The 18260-nt window shown below is 38.4% G+C and overlaps 1 protein-coding gene across 8 annotated transcripts in view; it reads right to left on the bottom strand.

The window, feature by feature from the left end:
• Positions 1 to 18260, bottom strand: part of LOC120420003 (phospholipid-transporting ATPase ID) — an 86418-nt gene that overhangs the window by 21677 nt on the left and 46481 nt on the right. For 3 of the 8 annotated variants that reach the window (XM_039582897.2, XM_039582900.2, XM_039582901.2), the window contains exons 2-9: positions 8969 to 10010; positions 5921 to 5979; positions 5611 to 5823; positions 5003 to 5539; positions 2337 to 2420; positions 2140 to 2274; positions 1826 to 2074; positions 517 to 1158 (exon numbers count right to left, since the gene is read on the bottom strand). In XM_039582897.2, coding sequence (XP_039438831.1) covers positions 517 to 1158; positions 1826 to 2074; positions 2140 to 2274; positions 2337 to 2420; positions 5003 to 5539; positions 5611 to 5823; positions 5921 to 5979; positions 8969 to 9791 — 2742 coding nt within the window. In that variant the 5' untranslated portion in view covers positions 9792 to 10010. The remainder of the gene's footprint in view (positions 1 to 516; positions 1159 to 1825; positions 2075 to 2139; positions 2275 to 2336; positions 2421 to 5002; positions 5540 to 5610; positions 5824 to 5920; positions 5980 to 8968; positions 10011 to 18260) is intronic. The other 5 variants (XM_039582899.2, XM_039582898.2, XM_039582902.2 and 2 more) reach the window with 4 other exon arrangements.

The raw sequence follows: 18260 nt of genomic DNA, 5'->3' as shown, positions 1-18260 counted from the left end.
ATACTCAAATTTGTCTAATTTGAGGTCGCTGGTCGCAAATATAACTCCTAAAATGCTTCAAGGTGGTCCGAAAATGTAAATGTTTAGTTAATTGAATTTGAGTGATTGGATGACTTTTGCAACCTTACATAAATTAATCAGTATTTTAGCACCGCCGTATTAAACATTCGCAGACCATTTTGTAATTTTTTGTGGGTCGTGCTTTGGCTCAAAGATCAAAAATTAGATAACAAAAAAAAACTTTTTAAACTTTAAGATTCGGTTATGATTTTTTCCGCGGACTTAGGATTCTCGAGACTGGACTGTATTTGAAGCTTTAGCATGAAGCAAAAACTGTGCAATGGGTTTTAATTTTCCTACTAAATAAAAGTAACTTCAGACTAACAGACGTGACAAGCTCTATTTGTCCAAGTCATGTTTGTTTGGTCAACTCTTCAAAAAATACATTTCAAGCAGTGCAGAAAGATACTGATAGAGATAAGGTAGAAATAATAATAATAATAAAGTCATGCATACATGCACTCCTTGCGCATTACTCCCGCTAGGTGGCTCAGTGGTCGTCGAGAGGGTCGTCGTTGTGGACGTCGTTGTAGTGTTATCTAGTAACAATAGGGTAGTACTATCTTTCGGGTTGTTTTTGTTGTTGTTGCTGTTGTAATTGCCTTTACAGCTGTTGTTGGCTGTGGTGGTAAAGTAGTGACTTGTGGTTGTGGTGGTGGGGGTTACGCTCGGGCTTCTGGACATGGCCGTCGTAACAGTTCGCGTTTCGTGACTATTGTCGTGCGGGCTGAATCTAACGTGTAGTGACGGGTGATGTTTTTTGGTAGTGTTGGTGGTGGTGGTGGCGGCGGCAGCGGCGGCGGCTAGTGTGACACTACTGCTACTACTGAGGTGACTATTGTTAAAAGTAGAACTGACGGATTGTTGTGGCAGATGCGGCTGCGGCTGGTAGGGCTGATGTGTTTGCTGTGGCAATTGGAGCTGATAGTCGTAGCTGGTGGATGAGGCGGCTTTGAGCGTTGTGTTACTGCCAGCGGAGGCGCCGGTATTGGTCGCGTAGGACACGGCGGGGGCCGAGCCCGACTGGGGCGTGCTGCGACCGGACGGCTCTTCGGCGTTTATTAAAAGCGATGTGTTTTTTTGATCGTATGTAGTAGGCTACGCAGGGTGGTGTGTGGTGTTTAGAATTGAATGCGGTGATGTTTGTGATTTGGTGTGGTTGTGTTTGTGTGTACAGTAGTATTAGATGAAACGAAAAAAAGTGTTTGTAAAAAAAGAAAATAGAGTTTCAAATCATTCTAGGCAAATTATGTATCGTTTGGATTTTTGGAGGATTTTCAGTAATTATGTGCATGTCTGTTCATTTCACCACTTTTTATTGATTTACACTTGAATTCGATGTTTGTTGATATTTCATCAAATATCGAATTAAAGAACAAAAAAATACATTAACGAAAAGTGCAGTAAGGAAAAATAAGAGTTATCCAATAATGGTTTTCGAATAAACATAAAAATTTCAGAAGACATAACACTCATACTTTGGAACAGTAGAATTTGAACGGGAAGAAGTTGATTTAGAACTTGAAAAGAATGTGATGTCTCTATGAAGAAACTTATTGAAATGATAGGTTAATGCCAGGCAGCAATTGGATTGTTAGAAGACTTTTTTGCAAATAAATTAGTAATATTTAAAAAACACCCACACCAACAAAAGATCAGACACACACAAACATGAGCATATTTCAGAGTGATTCTGGACAAAGTCTTAGTGTGAGAAAGCTCCACTTTCACCTCAAGTTTAAGTCACCACAAGTGCGCCAATTACCTCGGACAGCTCGACGGCCTCGCCCGTCCTCAGATCGATGACGTCCCCGTAGGCTCGGCCCGCGATACTACACTTGTTGAACGTCATGATGTTCTGCGTGAGCGTGCCCGTCTTGTCCGAGAAGATGTACTGAATCTGGCCGAGCTCCTCGTTCAGCGTCGTCGTGCGCGCCTTGGCGTGCGTTTTCGTCTTCTCGTAGTACATCTTCTCGTCCCAGTTGATCAGGAACGATTGCGCGAAGCGTATCACCTTAAAAAAAGTGTTAAACGGTTATTGTTTTAAATCGAGAATCAAACAAGGCAGCCATCACTTACCTCTACCGAAACATACAAAGAAATTGGCACCACTGTATTAAGAACTATTGCGTAGGAAAAAAAGACTAGACATCCGATGATGGTTGCACCCTGTAGATAATCCTTTGGAATTATGTTTTCCCATGGCAGATAAATCTGAAAAAGAGAAACAATCTTGTTACTTCCTGCACTCAGTATTATCAAGATATTTAACTTACTTGAAATTTATAGCCTACAATCGCCTCCCAAATGGCGGACGCTATCGTGCAGAATCCGCAAATGGACAACAGAAAAAATACTATCTGCAAGTGTGAGAAAGAAGAAAAGAAAACCAAAAAAACAGTCGTTAGCCAAGAAATTTGAAAATAATGAATGCGCAATAAAACACTGTGTGCTTTCCTGGAACACGTTATTCATCATCAGTCAGCCACGAGACGGACACCGCAGGCCCCTGTGCTGGGGCATTGAGTGAGTGGATAGCCAAATAAAATGCCAAATTGGTAAATAAAACACGCGCCCGGTATTGCCGGCTTCCGGCCCCGGGAGTACGATGACGACGACCGCGTGGTGGCCGGTTTGTTTGTCATTACTGACTCATTTGAACCCGTGCGGGACTTTTCGGTCGAGTTGATTGTCATTAACATCGAGTGTTCTGATGACCAGCTGGATGGCACTTTTGGGGGAGTCAAAATTGAATTGAATTTTGGGCAGTGTTTCTATCTTCACTAAAATCTATTATTTTCAAAGTAATCTGAATCTTACGTAATTTAAAATTATGTTGTACATGTTGTATAAATTTTTAAGGGAAAAATAAATCAGCGATGACCAATATCTATTTTTTTCAATAAAAAATAGTTTAAACAAGAGACTTAGCAAGCATGCGGAAACAATATGTCCCTATTTTGGGCCTAGTACCTATTTTGGTTCTACCAAACTTAATTCAACGAAATTGTGCATTTCACCAACTCTGGCAGGATTCTGCCACTTGAGAATGATGCGTGCTGTCATTAACTTCATTTTGGCACACGAATGAGAGCTGTCCCCCGAATCTCTAGGCACCGGCAATGTGTTTTTGTTGGTGGGTTGCACAATCCCATTGCAAAAACAATCACTAAACTGCCACCAAATCAATAAAATAACTGATTAAAGTTACTTCGTCCATCTCGGAGAGCATGGCTCTATTTACAGTCCATTTGACACTTCATACAAACTGTGACACTGTTTGTGCGCTTCACATAATACAGTCTGTCTTGCATATTACGCGCTTGTTGTTGGTCTACGCAACAAATGTTTAATTATGTTTAAAACTCATAAATGAATGATATAGATGATGTCCATGCTAATTATGCACGTAATGCAAGTGAAATCAGTCATTCTAATGTCGATTTGGGGCTAAAAACATCACTGTAATTTAGGATGTGTGTCGATCAAATTAGTGCGGCTGTACTGTACGAGCTGGGGCGTACGTCAAAAAAGTTCGCCCGTGCTTCGAGATTTCAACCAACCAAAAGGTAGGTCTTAAATAGGCACAAAGAAGGTCGTATCCTAGGAGCAATAAACTCAAAATAGGGAGCATAAGCATTAAAAAACCAACTTATTCATGTAATATAAGCAAGGCTGCCTATAGCAGCCTTTGAGAATACATCAAATTAAAAGTGCACTCGGTTGAGTAGGCCCAAAATAGGGACAAACATCCTATAAATCCAACGAAACCGAAAATAGATATTTTAACACTTTGGATCTATTATTATGGCAGTTTATGATTCAGATTCATACACTTTTCCCTTGAAATTTAGCCATTAGCTGATTTTTGAAGGTTTGCTCAGATGCTTTCTCTAAATTTGGTCGTAGAAGGCGTAGATCGCGAGATAAAATGTTGGTGTCTTCGACAAAGTTGCTTGGATTGGCCGGCCCAACAACTTTTTAGAAGACAAAAAAATGCCCAAAACTTTTCAGAAGACAAAAAATTGCCCAATAATATTCCAGAAAACTTAGATTTTCAAAATCACCCTAATCGTGAACCACCCGCATTTTCAACCAAACCAAAAGTTGCCCCTTTCCATTTGCAACAACTCTTCCGAAGACACCAAAGCTCCAACACTTCACCATTTTTCGGAAAATCCATTTTCCACTTCATTTTGCGATCTGGACCACTGAGCATCGATGTTTTCTTAGTCCATGAGAATTTGTAAAATGGTACTTTTCGAAAATTAATGATGTGCGTTTTCTAATGGACATTTTGGACCAAAATATGTTTTATTTATTTACCAATTTAAGAATCATCTTTGTTTTGCTCATTAATGCAATTTGCAGCAAACAATGTTGAAGGTTGAGTGCCATCAGAGAAATATTTTGCCGTTTGCGGGACTATTTACATCGCAAACTCACATCAACATTCTAAACGCAGGAAACTGTGATGCTATCGGGGAAAATCTCCCGGAAAAATCTACGGCATCTTCCATTGCATCATTAATATCCCATCAAGTAAATTTCCGCGACCCTTTGGTTATGGGTTTGGAAGAGCGAAACTTAACAGTGCCACGACAGTTTCCTCCAACTATTTCGCTGCACAAGGGTGCAATCAATCATGCAAAGAATTGTAAGCAGATTGCAATGCGTCCATTTATCATGAGCTCCTCCAGCATGGTACAAAACGAACATAAAATGCGCGCTTGCTTGAAAGGGTGTTGCTGATGCTTTCTATTTGAATATTCATTGTCAATGAGGTCATCTGTCCCATCAAGTCCATGCCACTCGGGCTGGCATACGGCAGCGGGTGCAAACGGTCACGGACCTCGTTCCATTGTTGATGAATGTGATGTTTTTTAAAGTATACGGTATAAACCAAGTCACCCACACGCTATAGTTGACGCTCGGTACTTACCCCTATAATTATAAAATTTAATAGCCTATCAATGGTCGTCCGCTTGAACTTGGTTTTGCCCGAGTTCTGCATCAGTTTGGTGTCCTTGCCGGCGAAGATGACGACGCCGTAGCACCACTGGGTGTTCCGGATGATGCAACCCCGCAGCAGGATCTTGTCGTTGTCCAGCGGGTATCGCTGGTTCTTCCACGCCAGCGTGCCCTCGAACTTGTTGAGCAGATTGTTGGGCGGTTCGCACACAATCTCGCCGTTGAACTTCCACAGCAGGTCTTCCTGGTCGCCCATGACGGCCGTCTCGACGAGGCACTGTTTGCACTTGAGATTCGTTTCGCCGTCCAGCTCGGCCGTCTCGATGAAGCACAGCCCGTTGGGTTCGCTCGACGAGAGCAGCAGAATGTCCGCCGCCACGAACTGATCGTTGTCCATCCGGATGATGTCTCCGACCTGGACGCCGGACCACCGCTCGTCCACGAGCTTCCCGTGGCGGAGCGTTTTCGACCCCCGGTTGTTGACCTGCGAGTCGGACATGTGCCGTTGCTGCAACAAGAAAAGCGTTATACCATTAGGGGGTGAGGGGGAGCCAACGGAACATGTCCAGCCGATCTTACAAAGTCATCGTACGCGTCCTTGATGGCCGTCAGCATCAGTACCCCGATCAGCGGGATGGCGGTCGTGACCGGGGTCAGCGAGGAGATGGCCGGGATCAGCTGCAGTATTAGCAGGCATAAAAAATAAAAGTTGGCAAGACGTTGGAACTGCTCGAGCAGGTTCAAAGGCAGAAACGTTAAAATGCTATATTTGGACGTTTTGATGTAGTTGTTCTGCGGTTCGGTTCCGGGTTGCGGGGCATGAAAAGAAAGGCGGTAAATCGTTTGATAGGATTAATCGCAACTTTTTCACGACTCAATATTTACGTACCGCATATTTAAACTGTGTGTTGTATTCTCTATCGTTGGCTCGTATTCTACGTTCATTTTCTGTATGGAGAAACAAGAGAAGAAAAAAGAAGAAAAAAGGGCGTGAGTAAACGGTTTTTGTTGTTTTTGTTGCAGAACATGGGGCGAACGAAAATGCAAGTGTAACATGTATTCCGTGACATACATATTACTCTTAGGGAAGCTAAATGGCAGAAAGGTGTGACATTAACACCTACATATTTTATAGCTGCTGACATGACCAAATTAACGTGGAACATGAATGAAGCGAAAAGGTGAAAGTTCTAAACATTAAATAGAGTGCTAGGTGCAAAAAAAAAAGCTCTTATTATAAAATGACTGAAAAGATAGAGTATATCTAATGTGATAACGAGAATGTGCAGAAAATACTATCATAAAGCATTCATTCAGCGATGGCCCATTGGGGGATAATGGGGCTTATCTTATCGCCAGTTCAATTTCAATTATACTGCGCATTATAATGGCTGATTTTAGTCTATATAATCCATTTATCTATTCGCTTATCTATGGGAAGAAAGGCTCCTAATTAGCAATCAATTAACAACGGTTTTTATTGTGAGATTATTTTGAATTTTGATCTCAGTAAAAATTGAAAAACAAACAAATGGGAGAAATTAAATAATTTGAAATTATTGTAGTAACAAAGAAATTTCTCCATCCAATTAGTTAAGTATGTACAGACAATTCACTTATTGTTTGATAAGTGAATTCGTTAAATTCACATTTCAATAAATAAAGATTACTTTTTTTAAAGAAACTATTTTTCATGATGCTTAATGATAACAGTCTTTAAAAAACTAATTTACAGGCTTTTGAGACAATTTCCAGAAATTGTAGTTCCTAGAGTTATTTTTTTTTATTTACGAGTAGTTATGACAAACTAAAAATCATCAAACCACCTCAACATCCGACATCCGTAATGATAAAAAGGCCAATTTCAAGCTATTTATTCTATAAATTTAACCCTAACATGGAATTGCTTGAACATTTTTTTTAGGGGTTTCCAGTTAAAAAAAACACCCTTCAAAACATATGTTTAAAAAGCTAATAAATAATTTAAGAATAAGTTATTTAGCAATTGGGATTTTCTACAGGTTTTTTAGCCTTCAAAACAGCTCATAAAAACGTTTTCAACTGAAATCGAGTTATAAACAACTAAATATGAAGTGAGCAAGCAATTTTCTGTCAACAGTTTTACAAAATAAGTTGTTTAAATAGTGAAAATCAGCAAGTTGAATGGAGGTACAAGAATGTGTTTTCAAATGGTTCATGTTTAAGCCTTTTGAATCTCTAGAACAGGGGTGACCAAAGTATGGCCCGCGGGCCAAACGTGGCCCGCGAGGTGATATTTTGTGGCTCGCAGGCATTTTGAATGATCATGTACAGTGGCCCGTTGACCACATGTAAAGTGATTTTATACTTTTTCAAAATTAAGGTTTATTTTAAAATTTTATATGCTATATTTTTTTTTGTTCCGCCGTTGCAAATATTTTTCAAAGTTTATGTCGCCCCCACCCTTCAAAATTGGTCTGAGAAATCAGGGGGCAAAAAAAATATTTTTCCAAAAAACTTCAAAATTTCCATGAAAATATTAGTCTAATCAACTGAAAACAATCTAAATGCATTTTTCTGCATTGGTAATCATATTTAGCATGTTTGGGCTTGTTTAAAAATGTTTTGAATTTTTATGAAATTCAAATGCACAGCACCGCATAAATTTTATTTTTCGCAAAAAATAAAATTGTCGTAAATACTTAGATATTTTGGAAACTAATGATGACAAAACAACTGGACAGGTGTATAATGCACTTTAAAACACTTATTTCATTCAAATGTTGAAACCATGGCTCGTAATTTCAATTTTTATTGTGGTTTGGTTGAGCGTTTTAGCAGAATGCATTACTATGAATACAAAGAGACGAGTTGTTCCTTTTAATTCCGCTTTATTTTTAATATCTTGACAGATACGTATTTTTTATACTTTTTTTTATTTTTTTGCCCCCCCCCCCCCCTCGACCTTGGTCAGAGTCGAGGGTCATAAACTTCAAAAAATATTTGCAACGGCCTTAATAAATAAAAACTTATGATTTATCAATATTATGATCTCCACTTTAGGATACAAATAATTTGTTAAAACAATTTTATAATTAAAACAATTTCACACGTTTCAATGTGAGTGAAACTAGTAAATATCGTCAAAACTTTCATCAAACATTTTTGGAAACATTGAAAAAAAAAAAACGGTCAAGTTTGACTTGAACTTGAACTTTGAGCACCCCTGCTCTAGAATTTCAAGACCATTGATCGCCCAACTCTCACAAAAAAAACTGTTTTAAAATATTTTATAAAAAAACACAAAAACTGAGAAAAGTTATATCAATTTTCAGCGGTAAATAATCAAAAATGAATAAATTTTTACGAACTCTCTGACAAAATCAAGAAAATATCACTAAAGCTGATTTTTTTGGCATGTAAAACCGGACTAATGCCGAGATGTAATGAGTAAGTGTTACTAAATATCCAAACATTCTTTGTACAAGTTTTGAATTAAAATTGATACATCTCATAATATACTTTGTCCCCCTGTTTTTTGAGAAAATTGCATTTTTTGGAGATTTACCAAAAAATGTATGTCTAAGTATTTGTTTATTGTGAAAAATGCGACCTGAAAGGATACTAAGAATGAATTTCTATAAATTTCAAAGAAGGTTGACATGGAAACCATCTTATCATACCTTGCGATCCGTTTTTCATCAAAAAATAAAACCAGAGTCAAAATATATTGGAAATATTTATACAAAAATTAAAAAAAAGATTCAATGATTTATCAAATAATATGAAGGTTTTAAAAAAGGTTAGTGTGAATGTTGTTAGCTGCTAAATAAAACAAAAATATGTACGTGCAAAACTACAGCTCATGCAAAACAAGCAAGCAAAAAAAAACCTAGCTTTAGATTGAATTCGAGCACCCATAAACACGCAGAAAGGATTGGGATTTGCTTTGTTTTACCCCCGAAAATCGACCGCAGCCGGCCGCCAGCTCCATTCGATATGTACGATTGCCCACGGTCGAACGACGACTTGGTGTCACTTTTGTGGATTTGACTCTTGGTCACTTTCGCGGCACCTTGATTCCACATGCCAAGCCGCTCCAGTACGCTCACAATCGACGCCTTCAGTCCGTACGGACCGCCTCCACCACCACTTCCGGCTCCGATCGATGACCCTCCGATACCCCCACCATGACCTCCCTCATACCCACTACCACCACCACCACATGCATCATTGTCCCCGTCACCACTACCACCGCCACCGCCAGAGTAGCAGTAGTAGCCGTCTCCGGTGGAACCGTAGTGGCCGCTGGTTCCCGTTCCGCCGGAAGTTCGTCGGCCACCACTACGGGTCCGACGCCGACCGGTGCCGATGCTTTCGCAGCTCTCCAGCACCGGTGCGTCGTCCAAGGTGTTGGAGCTATCGACTACGTGCTCGAAGTTGATGTCTATGACGGCACCCTCGTTGTTCTCACCACTGACGTAGAAGTTGACGTTCGGTTCCGACCGCTGCGGGTACAGCGGCCGTATCGACGCCAGGTTGTACAAGCTGCCACAGCTCTGGGAGTTGGACTTGCGCCGTGTTGTTGTTGCCGTCGCCGTACTGCTGGCCCGGTTCCGCCGGAAGCGTTTCCGGCGCGGTGGCGAACATGGCCGCGGAACCACCACAGCCCCAGGGCCCCCAACGGCTCCGACACCCTCGTCATCGTCGTCACTGCTGTCCTGGCGTATTTCCAGGATCTCCAGCTCAACCGAGTCGGTCGTTGCATTCGAGAGGGGCATTCTTCTATCACACTGCCTCTTCAGCGATGCCACTACTATTGCCGACGGTGCACTTGTTCTTCATTTGGACGACCGAGGACACTTTTTTGTTGCTGCCACGCGCGAAGATATTTATAATCTAATGAGCGATCGATAAACGAGACTCATCATCATCTACTTCAGTGCAAGCGAGCTGGGAGTAGACCACCATATGGTGCTGTGATGGGCTGGGCTAAGCGCCTGATGCCCGAAAGCAATCTTTTAATTATCTTCATTATTTTTTCACACATCTCTCGTATACGCAAAGCTACTACCATCATCCGACGGCGCGCGGCGATTCCCCGCTGGAGCACTCTTGGCTGGCCAAATGGCCGCACGGGAAGTCAACGCGAGGTTTTTTTTTCCTTGTGTTTTATGCCAATCTCAATCAAACTCTTCTGTTTAAAACTTTTATTTGTATTTTTCAGTTTAAGGTGAAGCCGTTGATCATTTTCGAAGAAAATTGATCATCACTATAAAATATTCTGTATTAAATTCAATTTAACGAATTTCAGCACCAAAATGAATCAGCATGTGCCGGTTGTTGCCTTCTTGTAGCCACTGAAAGAATTTTTGATCTAAATCAAATGTGCTTCAAAATTTATATAATTTTGTGGCACAGTCATTGACGTCCTAGTTGGCAATCATTGATTAATGACGATTTCCTTAACTTTATAAGGAATGGGATAATCGTTACCAAAAGGAATCAGCATGTGTAGGGCACTATTCTGAACAACTTGTTGAAGGAATTTTGTCAAAATATTGAAAGCGACGCAAAATTTATATCTTTGAACGAAAAATCATGACAATGATGGAAGTCTTCACGTTAAGCTAAATCTACGTCCATTATGTTATATTTGTACTTTCCATAGAAAATAAAACGATTCCCGTAATCGTGCACGGCTTGCATGTGTTCGAAATTAAAAAAAACGTTACTTAATCCACCTTTAGGTGGTTGGTGCCTTCCTCTCATTTATAGTGATTCCAACCCCCCTAAAGTGTCCACATGTTTATGGATCTCCCCTAACGTTCGCAGCACCTAAGAGGTCCTAATAAAAATAAGTGATGAGTAAAAAAACAGACTACCTACAGACTTTTTGTCAAGATTATACAGACACGGCCTTTGAGGAAAATGGCATCCCTCTACACGGCTTTTTCGTGGCGATCAGACCCGACCAGTTGAGGTTATGTGAATTCAGACCATTTTTTAAACTGCTTGTAATTTAAGATAGGTAAGTCAGATCTTGAAAATTCTTACTCCACCTAAAAGGTCTTCTCATATGCTTTCTAAAAATATATAACATGTGAGGGTTTCATGAAAAAACCACCCTTTTTACCATAATTTTAATTTAATATGAAACAGTTTTTTTAACATAACTTTTTAAATACATGATAAAACTGCATGAATTTAAATAGCAACTTAGGGGACGTTAAGACGGATCGATTAAAACCATTCCGGCCAAAATCGGTTGAGCCTGTGACGAGATATTCCAGTGACATTGATTTGGTACACATGTCTACATACAGCCAAACACACAGACATTTGCTCAGCTGGTGATTCTGAGTCGATATGTAAAAAAGAAGGTAGGTCTAGGAGGTCTAATCAAAAAGTTCATTTTCCGAGTGATTGTATAGCCTTTCCTCAGTAAGTTGAGGAAGGCAAAAAACTGTAGAAGATTATTGCACCATACAGAATAACAGAATTCACAAATTCCAGATTTCATCAAAGTTTTTCAAAATTACGAAAATTGTTTTTTTCCTTTTCGAGATGGTATTGCTTCTGAATTTAATGAAACTTCTTTTTAAATGATAATTTTTGTCCTTATTGAATCATCTGAAGCTTCAACAGAGATTGAAACTAATTTTACCATAATTGTTTTTTTTTTGCTAACAATTGAATAATAACCACTTAGAATCAAGGCTACAATTAATTTGAAAGTATACTTCAATTTGAGATTAATTAATAATGATAATGATCAAAACATATTTCTATTCGTAAAATACATTTAAAAATTGATTATAAAATGTTGCACTTAGTTTTTTTTATTATTATCTTAATTTTTTTACAATTAACAAAAATAAGTCTATAATCTCAAAAGTTTATGATTTAAAACCATTTCAAATTTTTTGTTCATGCAGCATAGCCATGTTTTTTCACAATATTTTGATATTTTTGATTGGTTTCAGTTAAAAAAAAAAACACAGAGCAACAAAATTATTACATCGATTTTCAAATATTATGCTTCTATCGGATGGGGAAGTAAAACGTCGGTCCATTTGCGTAAAAGAGGTTTTGGGTGACTCACCACACATAACCTTCGGACGCCTAGAAACGAGCAGAAACTTGCAACAGAGACCACAAAAGACCCGGGGGTCGTTAAAGTGGATTGCTTTGCTTTGCTGTTTATTGTGTTGAAAACTGTTGTCCCGATTCAGGCTCCCGAGGCTCGAAAACTTAAGGGTTAGCCCCTTGACACATTTAAAAAAGAATCAAAAATCTTCAAAAAAAACCAAAGCTTTAAGGGAAATTTAAGTGCAATCAACTGAATGCAATTAAGCACCACTTTTTCAAATCATTTTTAGCTTTTTTGACTTGTTATAACACATTTTGAATGTGAGTGAAATTACGATTACGACCATTCTCGGGTAAGTTTACAAAAGGTCCTAAGCGCCATTTGTAAACAAAGCCGTTTTTCAATCAATTCTTGTCCAATTTACGGATTATCAACTTCAAAAATGTCGCATAACAATTAAAATCCGATCTGTTTAAAAAAAAAATCCAATAAGTGATGTAGATCGTGATAACTTTTCCGACCTATTGCAAATTAGCTCGAGAATTGAACTGGTGTTTTATGCTTTTTTTATTATAATTTTTTAAATATTTTTTTTTAGATTTTGAAATCATGCTTGCAATTTCACTAATCGTCCTCTTAGATGTTTTGCCAGATAATAAACTAAACTAATAAACCTGCAAAAAAAGTTAAGAGTCTTTAATTAAGGTTTAACTCATATGGTTTGTTACCGGGACCGTGGTGTAGGGGTAAGCGTGGTTGCCTCTCACCCAGTCGACCTGGGTTCGATCCCAGAAGGTCCCGGTGGCAAATTTTGAGACAAGATTTGTCTGATCACGCCTTCCGTCGGACAGGGAAGTAAATGTTGGCCCCGGTCTTATCTAGAGGTTAGGTCGATAGCTCAGTCCAGGTGTAGGAGTCGTCTTCCTGGGCCCTGCCTCGGTGGAGTCGCTGGTAAGGGGTAGATGGAAGCTAAGGTGTAAAAAGAGGTTTGCAATTGCCTCAACAATCAAGCCTTCGAACACCTAGTTTCGAGTAGAGGAATCTCGCAATCGAGAACGCCAAGGCAATGCTGTAGAGCAAATATTTTTGATTCATATGGTTTGTTAATAATATGTAAATAAAAAAAGTTTTTGCTGTTTAAACATGGGTTGAACTCTCAGCTGTTTCGAAATTGTGAGGAGACTGCACAAAATAGGAAAATAAATAGTATTTTCGATCATTATTTTGTTTTCTTTGATGAACTAATCTTTCAGTGCAGCAGTATTTTGAGCTAATGATGAAGCGTTAATCAGTTTGAATTATAATATTATCCACTTCTCTCAAGTTGCTTCCACTGTTCTTCACCAGAGTGTGTTCGGCATGGGGGTAATAACACCGTTCGTCAAAATTTGGGGAATTTCGTGAGTATGGTTTACTATATAAATCTTAAATAGTACGTGTAAAACTTAATGGGCAAAATTAAGCTCAATGATAAAAATTGTAAGGCAAAACTGAACTCAATGATAAATATATAAGATCAGCAGGAAAAATATGTCCAGTGTTATTGTTTTTCTCAAGCTCTTTAACTTGGTCTTGGAACCACCCGCATCACGAGCGATGCCACAACACAAACAACTTCCCAGAGCGGGGCCAAATCGAATTTCAAACCTAATTATGTATGCCATAAAATCTGAACCAAGCGCGCTAACATTTTATCGATGAAGACGCGACGTTAGCGGTTCTATATAGATTGTTCAAACTGACCTTGGTATAAGAAAATGTTGGCACAGACAAGCCATTAAGCACCACTTGCGAATGAGTGGCGATTTTGCTAATCAAACGTCTCGATTCACTCAGTTGACTAAGTCCAAACTAAAACCATAATTCATAGTCAAAACCAACGACTCCACAACAGTTGCCGCTGGAAAATCGCCTCATGTTGTCCCCCCACGGCAGGTCATTAGGGCGCAATTTTCCGCTGCTCCTCATTACGATTAAATTGCCTTTGTTTTTCTTGCATGCATAGAAATGGAAAGTCGCCAGTTGTGAGGGCCAGCTCTTGACACTTGATGCGCTAAGGGCACTTGAGGTATTCATATTTGCGCTGCTTTAGTGCCAAGCGAGGTGCTTTTTTTGTTGTGATGAATTGAACAACTTCTCAACGGGGAAATTCTCGCTGAATAGATGCACTGGAGAGCAAAGAAAAGCGTGTGACAGCGTACTTTGTGATGCATTTTGAAAAAGGAGTTTTTTTTCTATCGAGTATATTTCATTATTCTAAAAATGATTTTGTCACAGATTTTTTCACCAGGTTTAATTTGTCAAATAAAATAAGATCATTTAATGCGCAGTAGGACATGGGTAATCTTTTGAATTGTATTTTAATATGGTAACTATTAAATTATTAACTTTATTTTTATCACTTTAGATGTTTTTTTTTTTAATAAAACATTTGAACCTGATATTTTTAAGGCTTGAAACTATTAAGAAAAAAAATCATTGAAAAATGTATTATTATTGTCATTAAAATTAAACTGAAAAAATAAGTAACATATTTCCTTATTTACTATGAAATTTGTTCCAATGAAAATGTGTTAAAATTTGGATCTGAGTTTTAAATTATGTTTCATGAACACTTAAAACTTATGATTTTAAAACAAACTAAACAAGCTCTCAGAAGGAAATTGTCCGAAGAATCCAAAAGTTCAGTTTACTTTCTGATTCAAACTTATTTCATTTTCAAGAAATTTGATACTTCTCGAGTATTAAAAAAAATCAAGCTCATTTTTGGGGTTTGGGCTCAATGTACCCACCGGAACCAACCTCTGAATTTCCGCCAAAAAGTAATTTTGGTTACATCCTAGTAAATATACAAATTTAAAAACATTCCTAGATCACTTCCTAACAAGGCGACTCGGGACTGCAGCCTAAATAGGGACAGCAGGTTTTAGAGCAGTTAAAAGATTGAAATTTTGAGATCGATGCATTTTTTATCTGTATCTGTTCTACCCGAATCCATTCAAAAATATCCAAATACAGTCCTGACTCGATTATCCGAATAACTCGGAAGAAATCACTTCAGATAATCGAAACATGTTTTTTTTTCTTATTCTTTATTTTATTGTCGAGTTTAAGTATGACTCATAAACTACTCTTCAATGATTTAAAAAAAAATTCAATCAAAAAAATAAAAAAGGAAATCATTCCTTGTTCCTGAGGGGAACACCCGTGAAGAGTATCGGGGTCGGCATTTTCAAAGCGGATTCAATGACAGTTTATTAATCAACTTAATGTTAACATGTTAAGGTTAATGTTAACATTCCATAGGTTGTCTTCCTAAGGTGTCTTGATAAGGTCCAGTTTGTGACGATACACTACCTTCCTTTTACTAAGCAATCGAATCCAGAAGGGAAAAGACCCCCGGATTTGAACCCCGATCTACTGCTTACAAGGCGGAAGCGTTACCACTGGGCTACGTGGCTAGGTCAAGCAATCAAATCAAAGATGGCGGTCAATAAACGAAGTTGACTTTATAGCTGTCGGCCACCATTGCTATCGATGATGGCCACCATTAAAATTTCGATTTTTTCCAAAAATCACTATTTTTTCAAAATTCATAACTCGGCGGCAGATTTTTTGACCATGTTTCTCTATAGCTCAAAAGTTGCGGATTTTTGTCCCCTAAAACAAAAAAATCTCGAAAATCAAAAAATAAGTATTTTGGGAAATTAAGTTTTTATGAAAAAAAAAGTTGATTTAAAAATCTGCAATTTTTTTTCCGTGTACCTATTTTTTTCTCAATAGTCCTCAACAATACCTACAACTTTGCCGAAGACACCAAATTGATCAGAAAATTCACTCAAAAGTTACAGCTGTTTGAATATTTACGTACCATTTTTGTATGGACAGCAGCCAAAATTGTATGGAGACTTGTATGGGTGAACCAATGACACAAAATAGCTTCTTTGGTCATAGGGAAGGCCCCCACAAAGTTTGAGCCAAATAAAAAAATACAAATAAAATCCATTTCCGGTTTTGGTAGAGAATTGCTCATGTTCAAACTTGGAATTATTGGAATAAATAAAGCATTTCTTGTATCAATAAGGCCTACACTTCAATGCTTTTGTAACACCAGGAAAATCATTGCTAGATTTTGAAAATTACATTCTTACCTAAATTTAGCCAAAACGCACTTGTAGTAACAAAGCACAACTACGACGAAGTGCTATGTTGAGAAATAATGGCGCCATTGTTATGTACCGTACATGCCAGCATGAACTGTGCACTAAGGGTTCATCCACAAACTTCGTTATCACGTCAAGAGATGTAATCGACCAAGTTTTAAAATTATTTTCCACATGGTGGAAAGAAAACCCTTTTCAAAATAAGTGTTTGTCAAAGTTCTTTATTTACGAACATGCCCTTAATAGCACCAAGCTGTCATCGTCTGCAACTGATGGAGTATTGTTTCTAACTCGTAGGTCGCTCTTTACAAGTCTCCATAAATTGGTACGCGAGCATCTGAGCTGATGAGTGCTTTTTTTAAGGTAGGCCGTCTATGTTTGGTTCTTGTATTGTGGGAATCGGTAATCAAGTCATGAAGCATCCAACTACTCCAACTAGACTATGAGTAAATGATACTTAGTAAGCAATTTGTCGTATTGTCACCGTTTGCAAAAGCATATTGTGATCTGACGTTTGCCTCGTTTCATTCAGTAGCATTCAGTAGAGCCGAAGAGACAAAGTACTTTGCACTTGTCCTGCTTGCTCAGTTTATTCTTGGTCTCTGTTACAGCGAATAAAAACGAGAGAGAGAGAGAGAGAGAGTAATCTATCTAAATGCCTGCTCCGCACTATTCCCACTGGACAAGTGATTGACACAGATATCATTACTCTGCGGACACGATGGGTGGCATTGTGGCTCGTATCGAAATAGTAACATTCTCGTGTCCATTCATAGAAATGACGCGCGAGACTGTGACATGCACAAGAGAAAAAAAAAACACTTAGCATGTAAATTCGTTTTTGGTTATATTAAGATTTAACCTTTTTTTCTTAAATCACCATTGAAGTTTTTATTTATTTTCCCCCCTTAATTTTACATGGTAAATTATGTGACATTTTTAAGTGTGCTCGTTCAAAACCCCCAGACCGGCAGAAGTTCTGCGACGGGCCATTACTTTGTTCAATTAGATTAATGCTATTATTTTTAATCCAATTTCGCGTGCGTTACTCTTGCGGGAGGACCGGCTCGTGAGCGGAACGTGGCCGGATTTTCGACGGATTGTGGTTGGCAGAGTGTTTGTGGTGGAGTTGCAAATGGGAATGATGGGGCAAAGGGGAAGCTTTTGTAATTAATTTTATGTTTACGCTTGGGAACACACGCGACGATGGATGGGGTTCCGAGGCAGCTAAATTAGCTGATGATTTGTGAGGGGGGACAAACGAATGGCCATGTGGTTTAGTTACATTAGCGAAAACAATGCATTCATTCATAATTAAATGCAGCTTGTTTATTTTCTCCAAGTGTTTTTTTTTCGAGAAAGTTTGAGTGGATATTTTTCAGCCCACGCATTTTTAAATTGTGACAAACAAAGAAGTGACATCACTGATTCTGAGTGATAGTTCAACCGGACTCAATTGAAATTGATTGCTCATATCGCACTATATGTCGCTCCGCTAAATCAGTCGATTGCGCGTAGAATGTTATAGTGTGCAACACTATACTATATCCAGAGTCAGTCAAAGAGAATGTGTGCCCCGTCATATAAACTGTTTGTAATGCCGGTTGTTTGTGCAATCGATTTAACACATCCGTCAGTCGTCATCGACGACGTTTCTCTTGCCTTATCTATAAGACTGAGCCCCTTGGCATTGCAGAAGACGTAAAAAAAATATTTTAAAATAGGAAATTCTTACAGAAGTTGCTCTACGTTTTATGAACAATCTATTTTATCTCAAAATTTGATAATTTTTGCCAAAAACTTCAGAAAAAGTGTTTTCTAAAATATTCAAAAAAATGTCTATTGCGTCCAATTTCAGGGCTTATAAAATTCGCGGGAAACGGGAAATTTTTAACAAATTTCTCGGGAATTTTGAAATTTATCCAAAATTATTATAATCCTGCTCCTGATTTATATTTTGCAACAAATTTGTATGGAAAAGCAACTTTAATGTT

This window comes from Culex pipiens, chromosome 3, assembly GCF_016801865.2.
Source record: "Culex pipiens pallens isolate TS chromosome 3, TS_CPP_V2, whole genome shotgun sequence".
NCBI classification, from domain to species: Eukaryota; Metazoa; Arthropoda; class Insecta; order Diptera; family Culicidae; genus Culex; species Culex pipiens.
Note: the sequence above shows the minus strand (reverse complement) of the source record. Positions and strands in the feature narration are given on the sequence as shown.